The following is a 16,772-nucleotide window of genomic DNA, read 5'->3' as shown; positions in this document are numbered from 1 at the left end:
TAAAGGTTATCAAATGGATAAATCAACCCAGATGGGAGGAATTTGATACCAGTACTATGTGGATAGAATGTCATGTTTTTCAAGTAGTCATGGTTCGATGTGTAGTTAAGATTAATAATGTTGATTCAATATAAATGTTAAAAATATGTATACAATATGCATATTTTCCTGCATTGTAAGGCTGATATTTTTCAATGTGTGTATAAAACTCTTTTTGGGGCAAGTTCTTAAATCTTGAATTGCTTCTAGAATCATAAGACTTTGGAACATCAGGCCTTTCTTTCCTTTGTACCCCCAGTCAAAGAAACAGGGCACAGTGACAGGCATGATCCTCAACGCCAGCGACACCCTTCTCTTCACAGCAGACTCATTAGGTGAGTATCTGTTGAAACTTATCAAATTTGTAGTTATCTACTAGAAGCTTCAGTGCATTCATTTCTTTCTTTCCTAGAATCATCGTAGATCAGAAATTTTTGCCATCAAGTACTGTAGGGGCATCCTCCCTGGATAGCTTCAAACAACGCTTGTCATCAGATGTGCAAAGAGTTAGGTGCAACATATTGTTCACTGTAATATAACCAGCTGCAGCTGCGCCACATGCCTGAGAAGCTGGTGTGTTACATCAAATTAAGGATGTTTAAACTGGCTATACAGATACAGATTAATCGTCAATGTCTAATTTGAAATTCCATGCCTGTCACCCACCCACGATCAGCCTCTAATGGCAGGCTTAGCTACTCACAACATTAATCACAATTATTTTGGGTAAGATTTGGGATCTATGCATAAGGAATTAACAATTTGCTGTTGGAACCTTGGAAAAGTTGGGCCCTTCTGAAAGCTTTAGTATCTAGGGTAGCTAAGGGCAAATACTGAGGTGAGCTAGACAGTCTAGTACCATGTGCAGGCACCAGTTAATGTTTGAGTATTATTCCAATGATAAGGTATTATAAATCAATCTTGATCATATTACTCTTTCATAGCTCAAATCATTGTCTGCTAAAACTGTTTTCCCCATCTGTTTAGGGTTCGTGTATGTCTGGGACCTCGACGGCTTCTGTGAGGATGGCGAGGCACCCATACCTCCTGCATGTAAGTCTTTACAACTGGACATACAAAATTTACTCTTTAAGTTTAAGTTAACTTTCCACACATTTTGGTGTATACCCTACTGGCAGTGAATAGGGTTAGTGCCTAGATTTGTTTCTATGGCCCTTGGGCCAAACAGGGCACTATAGTAGGGGGCTAGTTCTGTGTTCTACTCATAAGTGTTGAGTGCCAAGCAGAGAAAGCAGTGTGTACTACTCAATTATTGTTCTTTTTTGTCTCCTTATGTTCACTCAACAAGAAAAGAAAATCGATCTGTTCAATATCATCATGTTGAAATGTTTTGCAAAGGGATACAAGTTTAACTAAGAAAATAGCGAGAGACAAAATTTCAGTGAAGTTCATAGACTATAGAGAATCATGTCAATGACTGTAAATATCACTTGAATGCTATGATAATAAAAATCGTAGTCACTGTGGCTTTATTCAAAAGGTGTGGGAGCACCAATCCATGTAATAGGAGGGGCAGGACCTCTCCATGCCAGAAAATGTCACTGGTTTTACTGAGTAGCCAGCAATCAATACTTCTGTCAAGAAGACGCAATTAAGTCCTTCTATTACACTGACTGACATGGATATGCAATTTGCTGGTAGGCCACACCCCTCTGATTTGTTGGTTCTTTTTTAGATGTTCTCAACTGAAAAAAGATATTGAAAAGAAAGTTTGAGCACCAATTTTATGCCTTGATACATTCAGTTTTATGGAAAAAGTGAATACAGTCATATTCAAGCTTTCATCCCTGCTTTCATGATGTCTGGTTGCGATACTTAAATCTTAAAATGTCTAAAAACCAATGAAACAATTTTGTGTGGCCTTATTTCTCTTCATGTTTGCAACTGTTTGTAGCCCCAGGGCCCATGGAAAGATGCCAAATTGGCAAAGTGCGGTTTCCTGGTTGAGAAAGAATTACATAAATGAAATGAAATGAAGTAGCAAGAATTGGTCAGTTGTTACTCCCAAAGCTTATCACGCCCCATAAAACTAATTTCGGGTTGGTCTACTTCCAAGGGACAGTACCTATTTTCAAAGTGCGATGATTCGTGGGTCTTCACACCGAGTAGTGACAGGAGAAGGATTGATTGAAAGCACGCGGGATCGATGACCTCATTCTCTGGAGATGGCATGATTGAGCAATATATGCTTATAATGCATATTACTGGACCTGCCCAGAAGATTACAAAACTAACAATCATCTTTATTTTCAAAGACATGTAGTTTACTGCAGAGTGTACATGTAGACTAATGCAGCAAATGGACTGTAAAGGAAAAGTGAATCGTGATCTCGAACCAGTTTAGCTCACTGAAGAAATAAATCTTCACAGTATTTACAGGTTAATTGTAACGGGGAAAATTTTCCTAACTCTCTTTGACAAGTACAATGAATAGTGGACCATGGCTTAACATCCCGTCCTAAGGACTGCAACCCTTTCCAGTAGTGTGCATATTGACAACAGGCTTATGTTGTGGTACAAAGACACGGAAAATGAGTTTCAATAACAAATGGCTTCCAGCATTGATGACACAGATCCAAAATAGGGAGAGCAGAATCCCCAATTTAAAGCCAAGCGTGTTAAGTGTTTCTCCTGTTCCATTAACACCACAATGAATTGATTTCTTCCTCCCCTTATTGTTCCTGCAGTGACCAGAGACTGGAGAGCGCACATACAGAGCATAACCGGGTGAGTACCTCCAATCTTCTGATCAATACTCTGTCTAAAAGTAGCATTACACAGGCCTCCTTTAAAATACACCTTAGGCCACACTAAGCCACTTTGTCAATTCTCGGATTTAAAGGAACAATGCTGTAATGAAAAATCAACATGAGAACAAAGTCTGAGAGGACAGTCTTTACCTTGGGACACAGTGTCAGTTTCAGGAAGTGTATGTGGTCAGATCCTAGTATTCCTCCCAGTTCTCTGTTTTTGTCTTGTCCTCTTGCTGAAATTTTACTTTGGAATGTTCAAGAACCAAGGGAACAGCTTAATGTGGCCTTAGGCCATTCAAATCTAATTTGGTGGTTCTCGAACATTCTTATGTAACAATTTAGTAGGAGGATGTCATGAAAACAGAGGGCCTAAGGGAAACTAGCATCTGACCAATCATATTCACTCCCTTAAACTGTGTGAATGAACCTTCTCCCTGCTGCCTAACTTTGTAACCAATAGGAAATTAGGTGTCAAATGGCTACTTCAGAGCGCTAAAGGTTAAGGACTTGTACAGTCTTCCTCTCAGACTCATTTTGATTTTCCACTCTAAATTTGGTTCTGTGGCGTAACGGCAGGGTTTTCGGCCCAGAACCCTGCGGTCCCGGGTTCGAATCCCCTGATGCCACTGATGTTGTTCCCTTGGGAAACAAGACTTTCCTCACTCCACCCAGGTGTAAAAATGGGTAATACAAATGTAAATTGTTTTCTGTATGTGGCATTGTCAAAATAAGTTATGAACAACTTGAGTGCAGAGCCACGTCGTCCTTGTCTGTCAAAAGGCATAGGTAAAAAAAAATCTAAATTTATCTCTACAAATCTGAGAGCCACCATATTGAATTGGTGTGGCTGGCTTGTGTTGGTTTGAATAAATATTCCTTTCTAAACTCTCTAAAATATTGCATCTAATTCACAAGTTTGACGCCTGTTGCAAAACTTCCACTCCAATTCCAAAGCGGGAAAGCTAAAAGAAATCAATGGAACACATTACTGACTAGACAGGCGCACAGTTCCCCATTTATCACTGTCAGCAGGATCTAACAGCTGTACTTGGGGCTTGTTAACAACGTTACTGCACTCGTAATCCAGGAAATGGTCAAGGTTAACACTTAGGGAGGAACTCTTACAGTAAGGCCATGTTGATTTGATTATATGGATGCCAATTTTATTTGCACACTTGCATCAGTTTTGGGGTCCCCAGAGGATCATACATACAAAACTGATGCAAGCGTGCGAATAAAAAAAGTTTCAAATTGGCACAAAAAAAAGTTGCCTTCATAATGAAATCTACGTGGTCAGGAAGGAGGAACAAAACTAAACACACAGAATATGGTATACTGAAATATAGATTTTTCATTTTCGTTATTTCAAAACTTCTTCTTTGACTATTCTACGACATTAGTATATCAGTATCCGTTTTCCAAAATATGTATTTTATTATTATATGTATTTCCTCTTTTTGCTGCTGCTTTTTATGATTTACAGTACGGGCGAAGACTTTTTGTTGTGAGGAAATGGACAAAAATTGATGAGCCTGCGGATGTCTTCCATATAATCACATCAACTTAGCCTAATGTGCTCAGATGGCATCAAAGTCTTGTACAACAATTTGCTGATGGAGTCCTTCTGCTGACCCGTTGGTTCTTCCCTAATCAATATGATGTGATTGGATGCAGTTCTTTATTGGTTACTGATCAATGCACATTTGTGGGTCCCTGGGGGCAGAACTAAACCGGATTCCTATACAATTTTTTAAAGGAAGTTTTTTTTCTCATTGACAAACATCAGCCAACAAAATGACTGGCAGATTTTGTTAAGAGCTGATTTATGAATATTTCTCCACTGAGTCTAGGTGGTTAGGCTTGAATCATGTCATTAAGGGTGTGTATTTTCTTAACAAATTCATTTTGCTGCATTATATTGTCATGGATAATAGGTGGCCAGGAGTAACATGATTTATTCACACATCCATTTTTATCACTCGTTGAAATACACACAAAAACTTTAATAAAAAATCTCTAAATTATGATATTGCTTGATTACTTGTTGAGGTCAAAAGTATAAAATCAGGAACTGCATGAAATGAAAAATTAGAAACATAACTCTTTTTAAACAGTGGCATTTACTGTATGTGGGCAGAAGACAGAACAAGCTGTGGTTAAAGTTCACAGCAATGATGCCCAAACCGTGAACATTAAACCACCGCAAACTTAAATACAACAAAATACATTGTACTCTATAGACAAATATCTTACGGCCCATAATTAATACGACAAAAATCTTAGATATTGTGTATATCTGGAGATAGAAGTTTTACTGACTGCGATGTGCTTTTCCCTGTCCAGTATGGACCTGATAGAGGAGAACAACATCCTCATCACCTGTTCTCAGGACTGCACAGTGCGGGTCTGGACACTGGAGGGCAACTTTGTTGGTAAGTCTTGACTGATACTGGTACATGTATGGTGTGGCATCAAATGGTCAAGTGACTATATAGGCATTTAGTCAAGCTCTACTACCGGTACTGGATAAGATTCAGATGTTGCGTTTATTCTAGTGATGCTGGAGAAGAATGATGGATTTCACTCAAAACTCCCAGTAGTAATCTCAAAATCTTATCCAGTCATAGAGATTGAATTGTTTTTAAGTTTTAAGTGGTATAATATGTTTTTTTTCATGAGGAACTTAGATCAACTCTACTTTCCTCAGGCCAATGCCTGGCCACCACAAACAATAAAATAAATTGATAGGTACCTTTTTTGAAGTCATCTTCATAAAGCAGCAGCATTAGAAACATATTAGACTTCTTGGGATAAAGGCAAGCAAGCAAGCAACAAAAAAACAAACTCAACATCTCTTCCTGCGTCATCCAGGCACATTTGGTCAGCCGGACCCCTGGGATATCTACAACCCCAGCACATACTCCCACCCCATGGTGCCCTACGACGTGCTGGTGGACCCACTGAGCATGCCCAGCCACCCCGTGATTGACAGGCGGATGTCCGTGGCCGATGTGGTCCACGCAGACTCCATGGAGGGGAGCGACGCGGGGGATGACGATGTCGACGCTTTGCAGACTAGGGTGAGTCCAACTTAGTGGAAAATAAGGTCATATGCCAGACGAGTTCAAATTGGTTCTTGGATTCAAGAAAAAATAATGCTAAACTGGAAGATCAACATGCAAAGAGAGTCGGAGAGGAGAGTCTGTTCAGCGCCTGTTGTTCCCCGGCTTGCAAGGTTTAGATGTGCTTGCACATAGATGTCGTTGCTTGATGGCAGCCCACCAGGTGCCTCTGTCCTTCAGGGAGTGAATATAGTATATTACATAACATGTAGTCAAATGCTTAGTTTTCTTAGCCTTCTGTTTTCATGTTGTCACCCCTCGATTGATGTGGCCCAAGAAAAAATATACTTATAAAATACATTATATCGTTTTTGCATCATATTATTGCAAGAATTTAGTTAAGTTAATGATCTTGGCCTATGGCCTATGACCTTGTGATGACATTGACAAGAAATGTTCTATTCTTCCCTCCAGCCTCACACGGCACCCAACTTCTCCACGCTGCACACTGAGTTATTGGTAGGCGATGATGAGATAGCTGAAGAGCTGAAGAGACAACCTTTTGGGAAGGCCATTGGGAAAAGGTAAGGCAGACCCTGGCCTGGTGCCCATCCTATTCTAGCTCTGACTCTGACCGTTTCCCTTGCTGAATAGTCTAGCACCTGTTAGTACTAGAGAAATCACCAGCATTTGAATACAGTCAAACCTGCCCAAGAAGACCACATCTTAAGGACAACCAAAAAGTGGTCACACTGGCCAGGTGGTCCTTCTGTAAAGGTGGTTACTTCTATAGGTCTGATTGTATTTGTCTCAAATATAGGCAATTCTGATTGGCTCTGAGTCACACGGTCCTCGTAACGGCATGGCAACTGGTTCTGAACAAGCATTTGGGAGTTTGATTCCATCACTCTGCCTGTGAGAAGTTTTATTTCCAGAATTGATGCAAGACATGGTGTGTTATGCTGGCTATACAGATCATACAGACATAAGGACCAAACATTAATTAAATGGGACTGGAGCCGGCAGTTTATTCTGTATGGATTCCAAACTAGGCAGACCCTACTTTGACCCTTGTAATGTCAGAGCCAATCAGAGCTGGTCACCCTGACCACCAAGTGACACAAGGAGGGATAACTAAGGTCAGATGTCAATGGCCTGATGTCTGTTGACTGATGGATTTGACATAGTTAATTAAGAATTGATTCGTTGTTCTACAGCGAAAGCTCTGACAATCCTGCAGACGATTACCTGTCAGTTCATCACATTTGTTCAATCAATCAGAGCGGATGAGAACGGATCCGCACCCATTTTGGGAAGACAGGGAGATGGATGTGCCAAAACAACATTTCCAGCTCCAATGTATCAAACTATTGACATGTACACCCCACTTTGTTAAAATAAGTCAGTGGGAGATGATTAAAAAATGAAATTATGATTTTGTTTTAACTGTATCTGTATAGCTGGTATAACTGCCCTTCAGTATAAGACATCAGCTTAGTAGGCATGTATACGCATAGTATATCACAGAATTGTCGGTCTAGTCGTGAGTGAAATAGATGAATGCATTCAGTCCGCCTTATTTCATTTCCTTTGTCTTCCCTCAGGTTACGGCACGAGAAGATGATGAATGCCCCGAACAAGTTCAAGGACCACGGCGGACCCAACGCATATCAGAGCCTCCAGTGTTACGACCTGGTAGACACGCCGGAGATCATCCCGCCTAACCCTTCTGCTGAGATAGACGACCCATTTGCAGATATATTGGACTAGCTCAGTGTATAGTACTCATGAAGGGCAGTGCTCGGAATTCATCTTTTGGGGAATAGGTGCACGTAACCCAAAGATTTAGGTGCACAGAAAAATCTTGGACGTAGAACATAAAAAAATGAACCCAAATTCTGTAGCTAGCTTCAAAATTCTGAAGAAGTAATACAACAAAGGCTCTCTTTTTTTTCTGACACAGAAATGTCAAGAATACGCTGTATATATTGTGCATAATATCTGGTGCACCCAGTGCACAGCTATAGGTTAGGTGCCCAGCTCGAATTTTGGGTGCACAAAAGTGCATATTATGGACCCAGTATTTCAAGCCCTGACTGTGTACAGTACTCAGGAGGAGAGCACCATGCCATAAACCTAACGTCCCTGTCACACATTCAGGACTTCCCTACGACTTTGCTCCTGACCACTGCCCGATCTAGGTACACTGGGCTTGGTCAGGAGTAGCCCGGAATCCATCCTATAATTCTAGCCCCAGTTTGCTCCTCTGATCGCATCCAAAAAGAAGATACCTTTTCCGACCTTAAATGTTCTAAATTTATAGTCAGCTGGCGCAGACAACTTTTAAAGACAAACAGGCAACCTTGCTGACCAACTCCCAAGCACAGATTACCTTGTTTACGACTAACGTCTAACCTTGGTCTGGAGAAGGTCGGCATGATGTGTGACAGGGGGACTAAGAGAAAAAAACAGTCCAAATATACCTGCAAGTAAGTTTCTATCTCAAGAGAAAGGAGAGGTGAGTTGATGCTGTTGTGGACACCATCAACTCTGGACTTGACCCTGAACTTGAAGTTGACCCAATGCACAAGAAAGCTGGATGGAAGAAAAACTCAAGTGCGCCACAGAGACAATCGATGAAATCATACACCACGGTGTGTAGGCTGTCAGATAAAGGTCTTATTTCCCCTGTGTACGGCAGTGATATTGCACACGAATAATTTCTGGTAGCGTGTGACTTCGAAAGGAGCTGACTGTATGATTATGTCAATATTTAGTGTGCTATTGTTGCTGCTTGTCACCGATGTGGAATGTTTATGTTCAACATGAAAGATGTAATATACATATACAGAAAGTCCAGTCAAAATTTACAGTTTTGTTATTGGTTTTAGCAAAATTGTTTACTAGGTAAGGGTTGCATGATTGTCATACGATTGCAAACTGAGGGCACTCTAGGGATAACCTTGCACATGTCATTGAAAATTCAGCTGTCTTGCTACAGGAAAAGTTGTCTTACATGTAGATCCTTGGCAGCAGCTGGCTCTGTCACAACCTGCTTCAAAATTTGACAACATCAAACTTGTATGATGACCTACGATGAATGCAACCGCGCCGTAACCTGAGTTTTCTGTGTGACGGTTTAAGTGAGCACTTAAACTCAGACTGACCCAATCCAATGACTCGTACTAAAAATAACCGTTATTGACTGGAAGCTTAGGATCCCATGTGGAGACCAGCCAAATCACTCATGTACAATAAAACCCAGGAGGAAAATAGATCTGAATGGTGGATGGACTCCGCACTGTAAAATGCTGGAAAGGGGACAGCGCTGTTCATTATGGGCCGTAATGACTGACTCTGCTGCCTTGTGCAGGTGTCGTTATCTCAGGCAATCGATCTACAGATGATGAAAGAAGGCTGTAAAGTTTTTGAAGGGGTCGTGGGGAAAGTCACGCAATCCGATGATGCACAGCACCTATCCTCAAGAGTACTGTACATGTAGTTCAGTTCATCCTCTGTGAGGTGACCCAGGTTCCCCCACAAATACTTGTCAAGCATGACAGAACAAAGCTATGTATAAAAATGAATGTTCTGTAAGAGACATGTTGACAATGTGTTATCTCGGGCAATTGATCTGTAGCTGATGAAAAAAGGCTGTAAAATTTTTGAAGGGGTCGTGGTGAAAGTCACGCAATCCTATGATGCACGGCACAAATCCTCAACATTTAACTACATTTTATACAGTTCACTTTTAGTTCGATCCTCTGTGAGGTGACTCGACAAGTCCCTGTTAAGCATCACGGAATGAAACTATGCAGTTAAGTGTATATAGGTAATCTCTAAGCAGATCTACACGGTGCTCCAAAAATCGTATATGCTAGCCAGAGAAGCTCCAGTCAGCCGGTTAAAGCTGCAGCCCGCACCTACGGTGACTGGAGCTTCCCTGGCTAGCATATACAATTTTCGGTGCACCGTGTAGATCTGCTCGGAGATTAGTATATAGGATGTTCTTTAAGAAACATGTGTTACTTTAGGCAATCAATCTTTTGTTGAAGAAAGAAGGCTGTTAAGTTTTTGATAGGGTCATAGCAAAAGTCACCCAGTGAATCGGATGCAAGGCACAAATCCTTAACTATGCAGTGGGTGTGTATGATATGTTCATTTATGTTGTGTATATATTGAGAAATGTTATAAATGTTACTCAAACAAGGTGCAGTACCGGAATACATGGTGAAAATCTTGCTGGAGAAAGAGTGTACATTTTTCTGCTTTGAGGGTATGTTGCTTCTTTTTCTCTCCGACGATGAAATAAGCCACCTGATTTGAAGTCTAACTCAATGTTCAGAATGCAGTTTATCAAGTAGATCCCTATTGCAACAAGGGTCAGTATAAGTTTACATGTGTATGAAATGATCTGTCACAATATATATATATACAGGAAGGCTCTATGACCAGAGCCAACCATGTGTAATATTGAAAATAAAAACTTTTATCATCATAACAGATCCCCAGACTATCTTTTTGTTTACTTGAAAGTTCATTTGGGGACTTACCCAAATTTTTGACTGATCAGCTACATTCTTTGTCAAGGAGTGAACAATCCACTGCTTCTGTGACCTCACGTTATGCAGATAAGACACGTGACTCGGTAGGGATGGTTCATTCAGAGTATTTTATTGTTTGTTTGTTTGACTTATCCTGCTAATAGATATAGCGGTAGCATTTTACACGACATTGCAGACAGTCTTTACCAGACGTTGTGTGATGGTGTTGTATGGAAAGATATGTATCATTTGGCTGGCTGATAGAGCATGCCAAGAGCTTACACATCAATTCCAAAGCATAAGGTCTCGGACTGGAGTTTCAACACCCCAGGGCCTATGTTCTGACAACCCCATGTTCCAACACCCCTTAATAATGTTCCAATACCCCTATGTTCCAAACCCCTATGTTCCAAACCCCTATGTTCCAACACCCCTATGTTCCAACACCCCTAATGCTTCAACACCCCTAATGTTTCAACACCCCTATGATCCAACACCCCTATCTTCCAACACCCCATATGTTCCAACTCTCATATGTTCCAATACCCCTCTGTTCCAACACCCCTATGATCCAACACCCATTTGTTCCGACTCCCCTATGTTGCAACTCCCATATGTTCCAGTGCCCCAGTATGTTCCGACGCCCCTATGTACGAACACCTCTAGTTTCCGTCGCCCCTATTTTTCTATGCCCCTATGGTGCAATACTACAACATGTGCACTAGGGTTAGGGGATGTAGAACATTAGAAAAGTAGGGTTGTACCCTCCAGACATTTGTACCCGGAAGGAACATGCTCAGCTGAGAAGTTCAAGCCATGGAGACTCTCCACAGACTATAAGAATTATTGATGAGTCTTTTATGGTTCATATTACTGATGCATGCATATTAGCAAGACATCATGCTTGCGGCTAGCAGAAAATGTTTATAGGGCCATCGATCGTGTCATTTTTACTCATACAGGAAGATTCCTTCAGGGGACAAAGTGAGGTGACCAGAAAAGAAGTTTGCTGTGGATTCTGTTATGTCTGAAGAAAACATTTAAAAGTGAAATCAGGGAAAAAGTGAAGTGATCTTGAACCAGTTAAGCTGTTCACATGTTCATTGTATCAGGAGATTCCCCTGGCTACTCTGCAGCTGGACAGGTCGTGTTTGAAATTGTCTGGGCGATACTCGCTGGCTGCCGCGATCCTCTCGTACAACTGTGCAAACGCAAAATCCCCCAAGCCAACATCGATGGCATACCAATCCACAAATACGCCCCAGTTTTCCGATAAGCTGGCACAATGCTAGCCTTTTGCGGCAATCTAAGTCAGCAAGTTCCGGAGTTCCATGTAGCCTTGGAGGAGGTGATTTTTATTTTTTTTTATTTTTACAACAGGCGAAAATCAATGCGCGCGTGGATGTCATCCATAAGATTAAGTTGGTGTGGCCTAATTACATATAATATTTACGAGATAGCATGCATAGTCCAGAGGTTAATGACCTTACCACTGGATCTATAGTTTTGAAAGTTCAAATCCCAGTTGTTGCTCACCCAACATGCAAGCTAACGAAGAGGGTTGGAATCCTTAGGAAACTTCGGCCCACTGTGCCTGTTAAAAAGAGCGGGGGGAATTTCCCTGATACAATGAACCTTAAATACTGTACGGTCTTCTCTGTGACGACCAGTGAAAGGTTAGCTCTTGAATTCAAAGAGCTAACTTAAAGTTAAACCTGGATTGAGATCACTTTCCTTAATTTCCTTTCCATCTACTATCCATCCAATTAAGCTCATCAGACTGCAAAGGTTATTAAGTGGACAATAATCAGGACAAAGTGCTTAGCACACAGCTCTGGATGTCTTAATCAAGAAACGGCCACCTCAAACCAGTGTTAGTTGTCTGTCAATACTACTCAGTCAAACCTGTACAAGGGACCACCTCTACATATTATTAGAGACCACTGGCCAATGTGACCACCTTTTGGTGGTCTCTTAGATAATTTTTCCCATTGACACAAGAATTTAAAGAATCCTGTCTATAGTGCTCACCTGTCCACACACACCAGTTCTTATTGGTCCTCTGAGTGGTTATGTGGGGCAATTTTGACTGAGTGTACGTCCACATGCAATACAATGTACTTTCTTGTTCAGATTATTAGCTAAGCAAGGGCGAATTTCCATCCAAAAATCCAATTTGCATATAATGATTTTCCATTGATTGCTGTGCTTTAAAAAGGTTTGGAAAATGAAAACAGATTCTGGAAAATTCTAATCACACTGCCAATAAGAGTAATGGTTTGGCTCATATCTCTATAATGTTTTCCCAACTAAAGCTCATTGCAGTTAACATATTGTACAGCACTGCTTATTCTACATGAATCGATTGCCAGATTTGGAATCTAAAACAAGCTGCAAAAGCACAAAGGAGTGTGCAGTTTACCGGCAAGTCTGGCTCGGGCACCTCCCATGGCCACAATTCAGAAGCACAGTGTCTGTAAAACTGATACCTTTGTTGTGGTGGGGCACGTGGAGTGGGCTTAAGTAGTGAACAGGGAGAATGCTCGTTGGCATTAAGGAGCGCAGATGCCTCCTTTCTATAGCAATGAACTTCTAGTACGGACGATAAAGTCCATGGATCAGGTGCCGTTACAGTCTCAATGGATGGATAAGAGTTGCATGGCTGGGTGCCTGTATATAAGGCCACATAAATGCAGTTTTATGGATGATAGCCTGAATTCAATCAAGCCTCTTATGACTGCTCGCGGCCCTGTAACCACCTCGCAACCCGCGGGGAGGGGAGAGAAACCCCCAGACAGCTGGAGTTTGCGTTATACAGACTATATGGATGACAGTTATGCATACGTTGGCCTTTTCCTTTCACCTCATAAAAGAAGAAACCTCACTGCTAACCATAAATGGGCAAAAATTATCATACCTTCTGGCAGCACCTATGTTCAACAACCCTATTTTTGCGTTATGGGGTGTTGGAACATATTGGGCTATAGGAGTATAGGGGTTTTAGAAAATAGAGGTGTAACCGGTTAATTATTGGGCAACAATGGTTGTTTTGCTATTGGAGTTGCTGTAAACAGAGAATTTATTGCTGTAGACTTTTACAAAGTTTAAATTGAAGTCGAGGACAGTCACAATACTGGAAAAAAATATTTGCAGCATCTAAATTTTGTGACATGGTTAATAGCAACAGTTTGTGATATCTTTCAGCAAAAACTGCAAACTGAAAGATACTGTTAATATTTCAAGACTTTCAGCACACTGTTGTTCAAATCCAAGAACTACTATGCTACACCCCAATGTTCTGGTACCCCGGTTTTGACACCCCCTAACCCTCAAACCCTTATAGATGCAGGGGTGTCAGAACATAGGGTGGTTCCTACTCTTGAAACCCAGGCAGGTGTACTTTACTGTGATTACTTGATTTGCATATCAATGAAATGGTTCATAATCATCACTAAAGTGGGTCAGGAGGCAATAAAAGCTATCCAGACACATTTACAGATACCATTAATAACAGTTGCACTTTAGACGTCTGCAACATATGGTGTTCCAGTACATTAACTTTGTATGTCAGTAACATAACATCATTGATGGTCTGTCAATGTATATTGTGTGGAAGAACTAATTTGGATCAATATCTATATAAATAAATACAGGTCTGATTATTGCAGATTAGTAATTATTAGTAATTATCAGTTAAAGGCCTGATCGACTGATTCTTTTGACAATAAAATACAGCTGCTACACAACTTTCATTCTATGGATGACATTATCAAGAGATGCTAAACCTTATGCCTTTCATAATTCATAAGGTATGGAAAAAGATTTTTCTATGATGGAATGATTTACAATACATGCGCCCATGCTTTTGACAATTTTCATATCATGGCCCATCCAACCTCTGTGATAAGTGGCAGTCATTGATGGGCAAGTCTGATGAAGGTCACAAATAAAGAACTGGTCACAAAGAAGAGTAGGTGCTAACACGATTAGTTATCACTGTTAGATTTATAATATGGAGACTGCCTTATGTCCCAATGCCCCTACGTTCCAACACCCCTACATTAGGGTTGTCGAAAAATAGGGGTGAAACTGCTCATAAATGTGACAAATTTAGAGTGGAAGAAAATCATTTCAAATTTGAGCTCCAGTGTACCCTATAATTCAAGCTCTTCTAATCGACAGTTACAGGACTTTTATAACATGTGCTGCTTTATCACATAATGGAGCCAAGGAAGAAAAATTCTGGCAGTGAAGATTTAGAATTCTGAGAATGCGGGACCTTTACTGTAAGTTATGGTCTTTTGATGCCCGGTGCTTGGGAAAGACATGTGGGCAGTAGGTGTTATAGCATGATTGGTTATCACTGCAGATAGAGACAGACTTGCTGCAGACATGTCTATGTTCCAACTCCCCTATTTTAGGGTCAGGAACTGGAACATAGAGGTGCCAGAACATAGGGTTGTCAGAACTGCTGATACTATGATAAAAGAATTCGGTGTTAAAAAAAATAAAAATTATCAAATTTGGGCTCTTGTGTCTGATTCACAAGAAAAATTAAAACTATCAAATTTGGGCTCTTGTGTCTGATTCACAAGAAAAATTAAAACTATCAAATTTGGGCTCTTGTGTCTGATTCAGACACAAGAGCCCAAATTTGATAGTTTTAAGTTTTAATTATCTTATTTCAACCTCTTCCAATCGACGGCCACCTACCTAGTCCCTTGACCTCCGGGTCGTTGGGGGGACAAGGTAACAGTGAAGATGGAGATTTGACTCCTGGCTTGATGGTCACAGGTGCTGCCAAACAAGAAAGAAAAATTTTGCCAGAAAAGATTTAGAATTCCAGAGAATGGGGGAACTTTACAGTTATTGCCTTTGGATGGGTGCTTGGGAAAGACATGTGGGCAGTAACGTTGCCTTTAATATTTCCTCTCACGTCAGAATGAAGCACGGCGGTGACGAGGGTGTGATTCTCGCTCGCCACAATACATGCCGAGACGGATGATGATTGCATAACTGATACCGTTTGCTCAATAACGGTCGCAGGTAATCACCTGTGGGATTTCCTGGCATAGCCGGTCTTATTAAGTATAGATTGTCGCACATGGAAGGCAGGTAAGCGTGGTCGTGGAAAATCTCAGCAAGCAAGTCGTGAAGTAATGATAATTAACAGCGGCACTGAAGCTGTAGAGAAGGGGTAAGGGGCTTAACTAAAGAAGTCTAAATTGATATTTGTCCTGATAGGTAGGAATAGAGATAGTGTCGATATCTTCTTTTCCCACATTTTTAGCACATCAATGTTACATCATACGGAGGAGGAACCTAAGTTGATTACACATTATGTCCCTCTCTAACAGATTCCCTTATTCCTTGCCTGTAGCCAAATCATGAAACCTTCATTACAAACTTAATGTGCGAGAAATAAGTCAAAATTAATGTTCAACTTCAAGATATAAATCAAGTTCACTTCATCAAGTAATCAGTACTCCAAATCAATGAAATACATCCATCATTATGGCTGTGAAAGCATTATCATTATATAGTAAGAGGAGATCCAAGTATGCATAGCAGAAATTTAGACAGTCAGTCAATGTTATATCCATGACAAATGCGAAGCCTATGGACCATGTCCAACATTGAGTCCAGAATATTGAACAATGGCAAGGAGTATACCTAAAGCCGGCATCACACTGACAACAACTTGGGCTGAATTTATAGATCACCAAAAGGGTGTTAAATTCACAATTGCCGGAGAATTGAGACCTCACACATTGGAACGATCCTTAAAAATCGTGTAGGGATCCAGAGGACACCTTAATTGCTCCTAAAATTGTCCTTTACTGCTCCCAGACTTGTCAGGCGAGACATTTTGCTGCTGTGTGATGCTGGGTTAATAGCAGTTAACAAATTTTTGCATCAATACAATGCATAACGTTACTGATTTTATGTACCTTTTGAGATAAAAGCAAAGCAAATATTGTAACATCTTGCAGTTGTATGTAACCATGATGATTATTAATAGGCACTGTTTGCTCATCCAATTATTACCTTTTTTGCAAGCCATGGTGCCAGGTTCCAAACTGGCTGCTTTGTTTACTGTGATGTCATTGCAGGTATAGTCAGCTTTTAATCTTAATTTACCTGGTGTCAGGAATCACGAGCTGGAAGTATGATTTTTAGTGGTCTGTTCAATACCATTAAACAGGTGTTTAGTTGGTGTAAATGGTTATGTTCATTGAATGAGACTATCCTTGTTAGAGAATATGATAAGAAATGTTGTGTTTTGGTGTCTTATATTACGCACTAAACTCAACTACATTTAAAAGTGATCCATATAAACTTTAGCATGAGGT

General features: G+C 40.6%; 1 protein-coding gene across 6 annotated transcripts in view; it reads left to right on the top strand.

Annotated features, from left to right (window-relative positions):
- The window catches only part of LOC136436296 (cilia- and flagella-associated protein 337-like), a 51,385-nt gene extending 41,005 nt beyond the window's left edge, over positions 1 to 10,380 (top strand). For all 6 annotated transcript variants that reach the window (XM_066430145.1, XM_066430147.1, XM_066430148.1 and 3 more), the window contains 7 exons: positions 299 to 374; positions 1,027 to 1,092; positions 2,748 to 2,787; positions 5,157 to 5,245; positions 5,685 to 5,893; positions 6,350 to 6,459; positions 7,480 to 10,380. In XM_066430145.1, the coding sequence (XP_066286242.1) occupies positions 299 to 374; positions 1,027 to 1,092; positions 2,748 to 2,787; positions 5,157 to 5,245; positions 5,685 to 5,893; positions 6,350 to 6,459; positions 7,480 to 7,645 (756 nt within the window). In that variant the 3' untranslated portion in view covers positions 7,646 to 10,380. The remainder of the gene's footprint in view (positions 1 to 298; positions 375 to 1,026; positions 1,093 to 2,747; positions 2,788 to 5,156; positions 5,246 to 5,684; positions 5,894 to 6,349; positions 6,460 to 7,479) is intronic.
- The last annotated feature ends 6,392 nt before the right edge of the window (positions 10,381 to 16,772 follow it).

The sequence above is a fragment of the Branchiostoma lanceolatum genome, chromosome 6 (assembly GCF_035083965.1).
Source record: "Branchiostoma lanceolatum isolate klBraLanc5 chromosome 6, klBraLanc5.hap2, whole genome shotgun sequence".
In the NCBI taxonomy this organism is placed as follows: domain Eukaryota; kingdom Metazoa; phylum Chordata; class Leptocardii; order Amphioxiformes; family Branchiostomatidae; genus Branchiostoma; species Branchiostoma lanceolatum.
The sequence above is the reverse complement of the archived record's forward strand: the minus strand, read 5'-3'. Positions and strand labels throughout refer to the sequence as shown.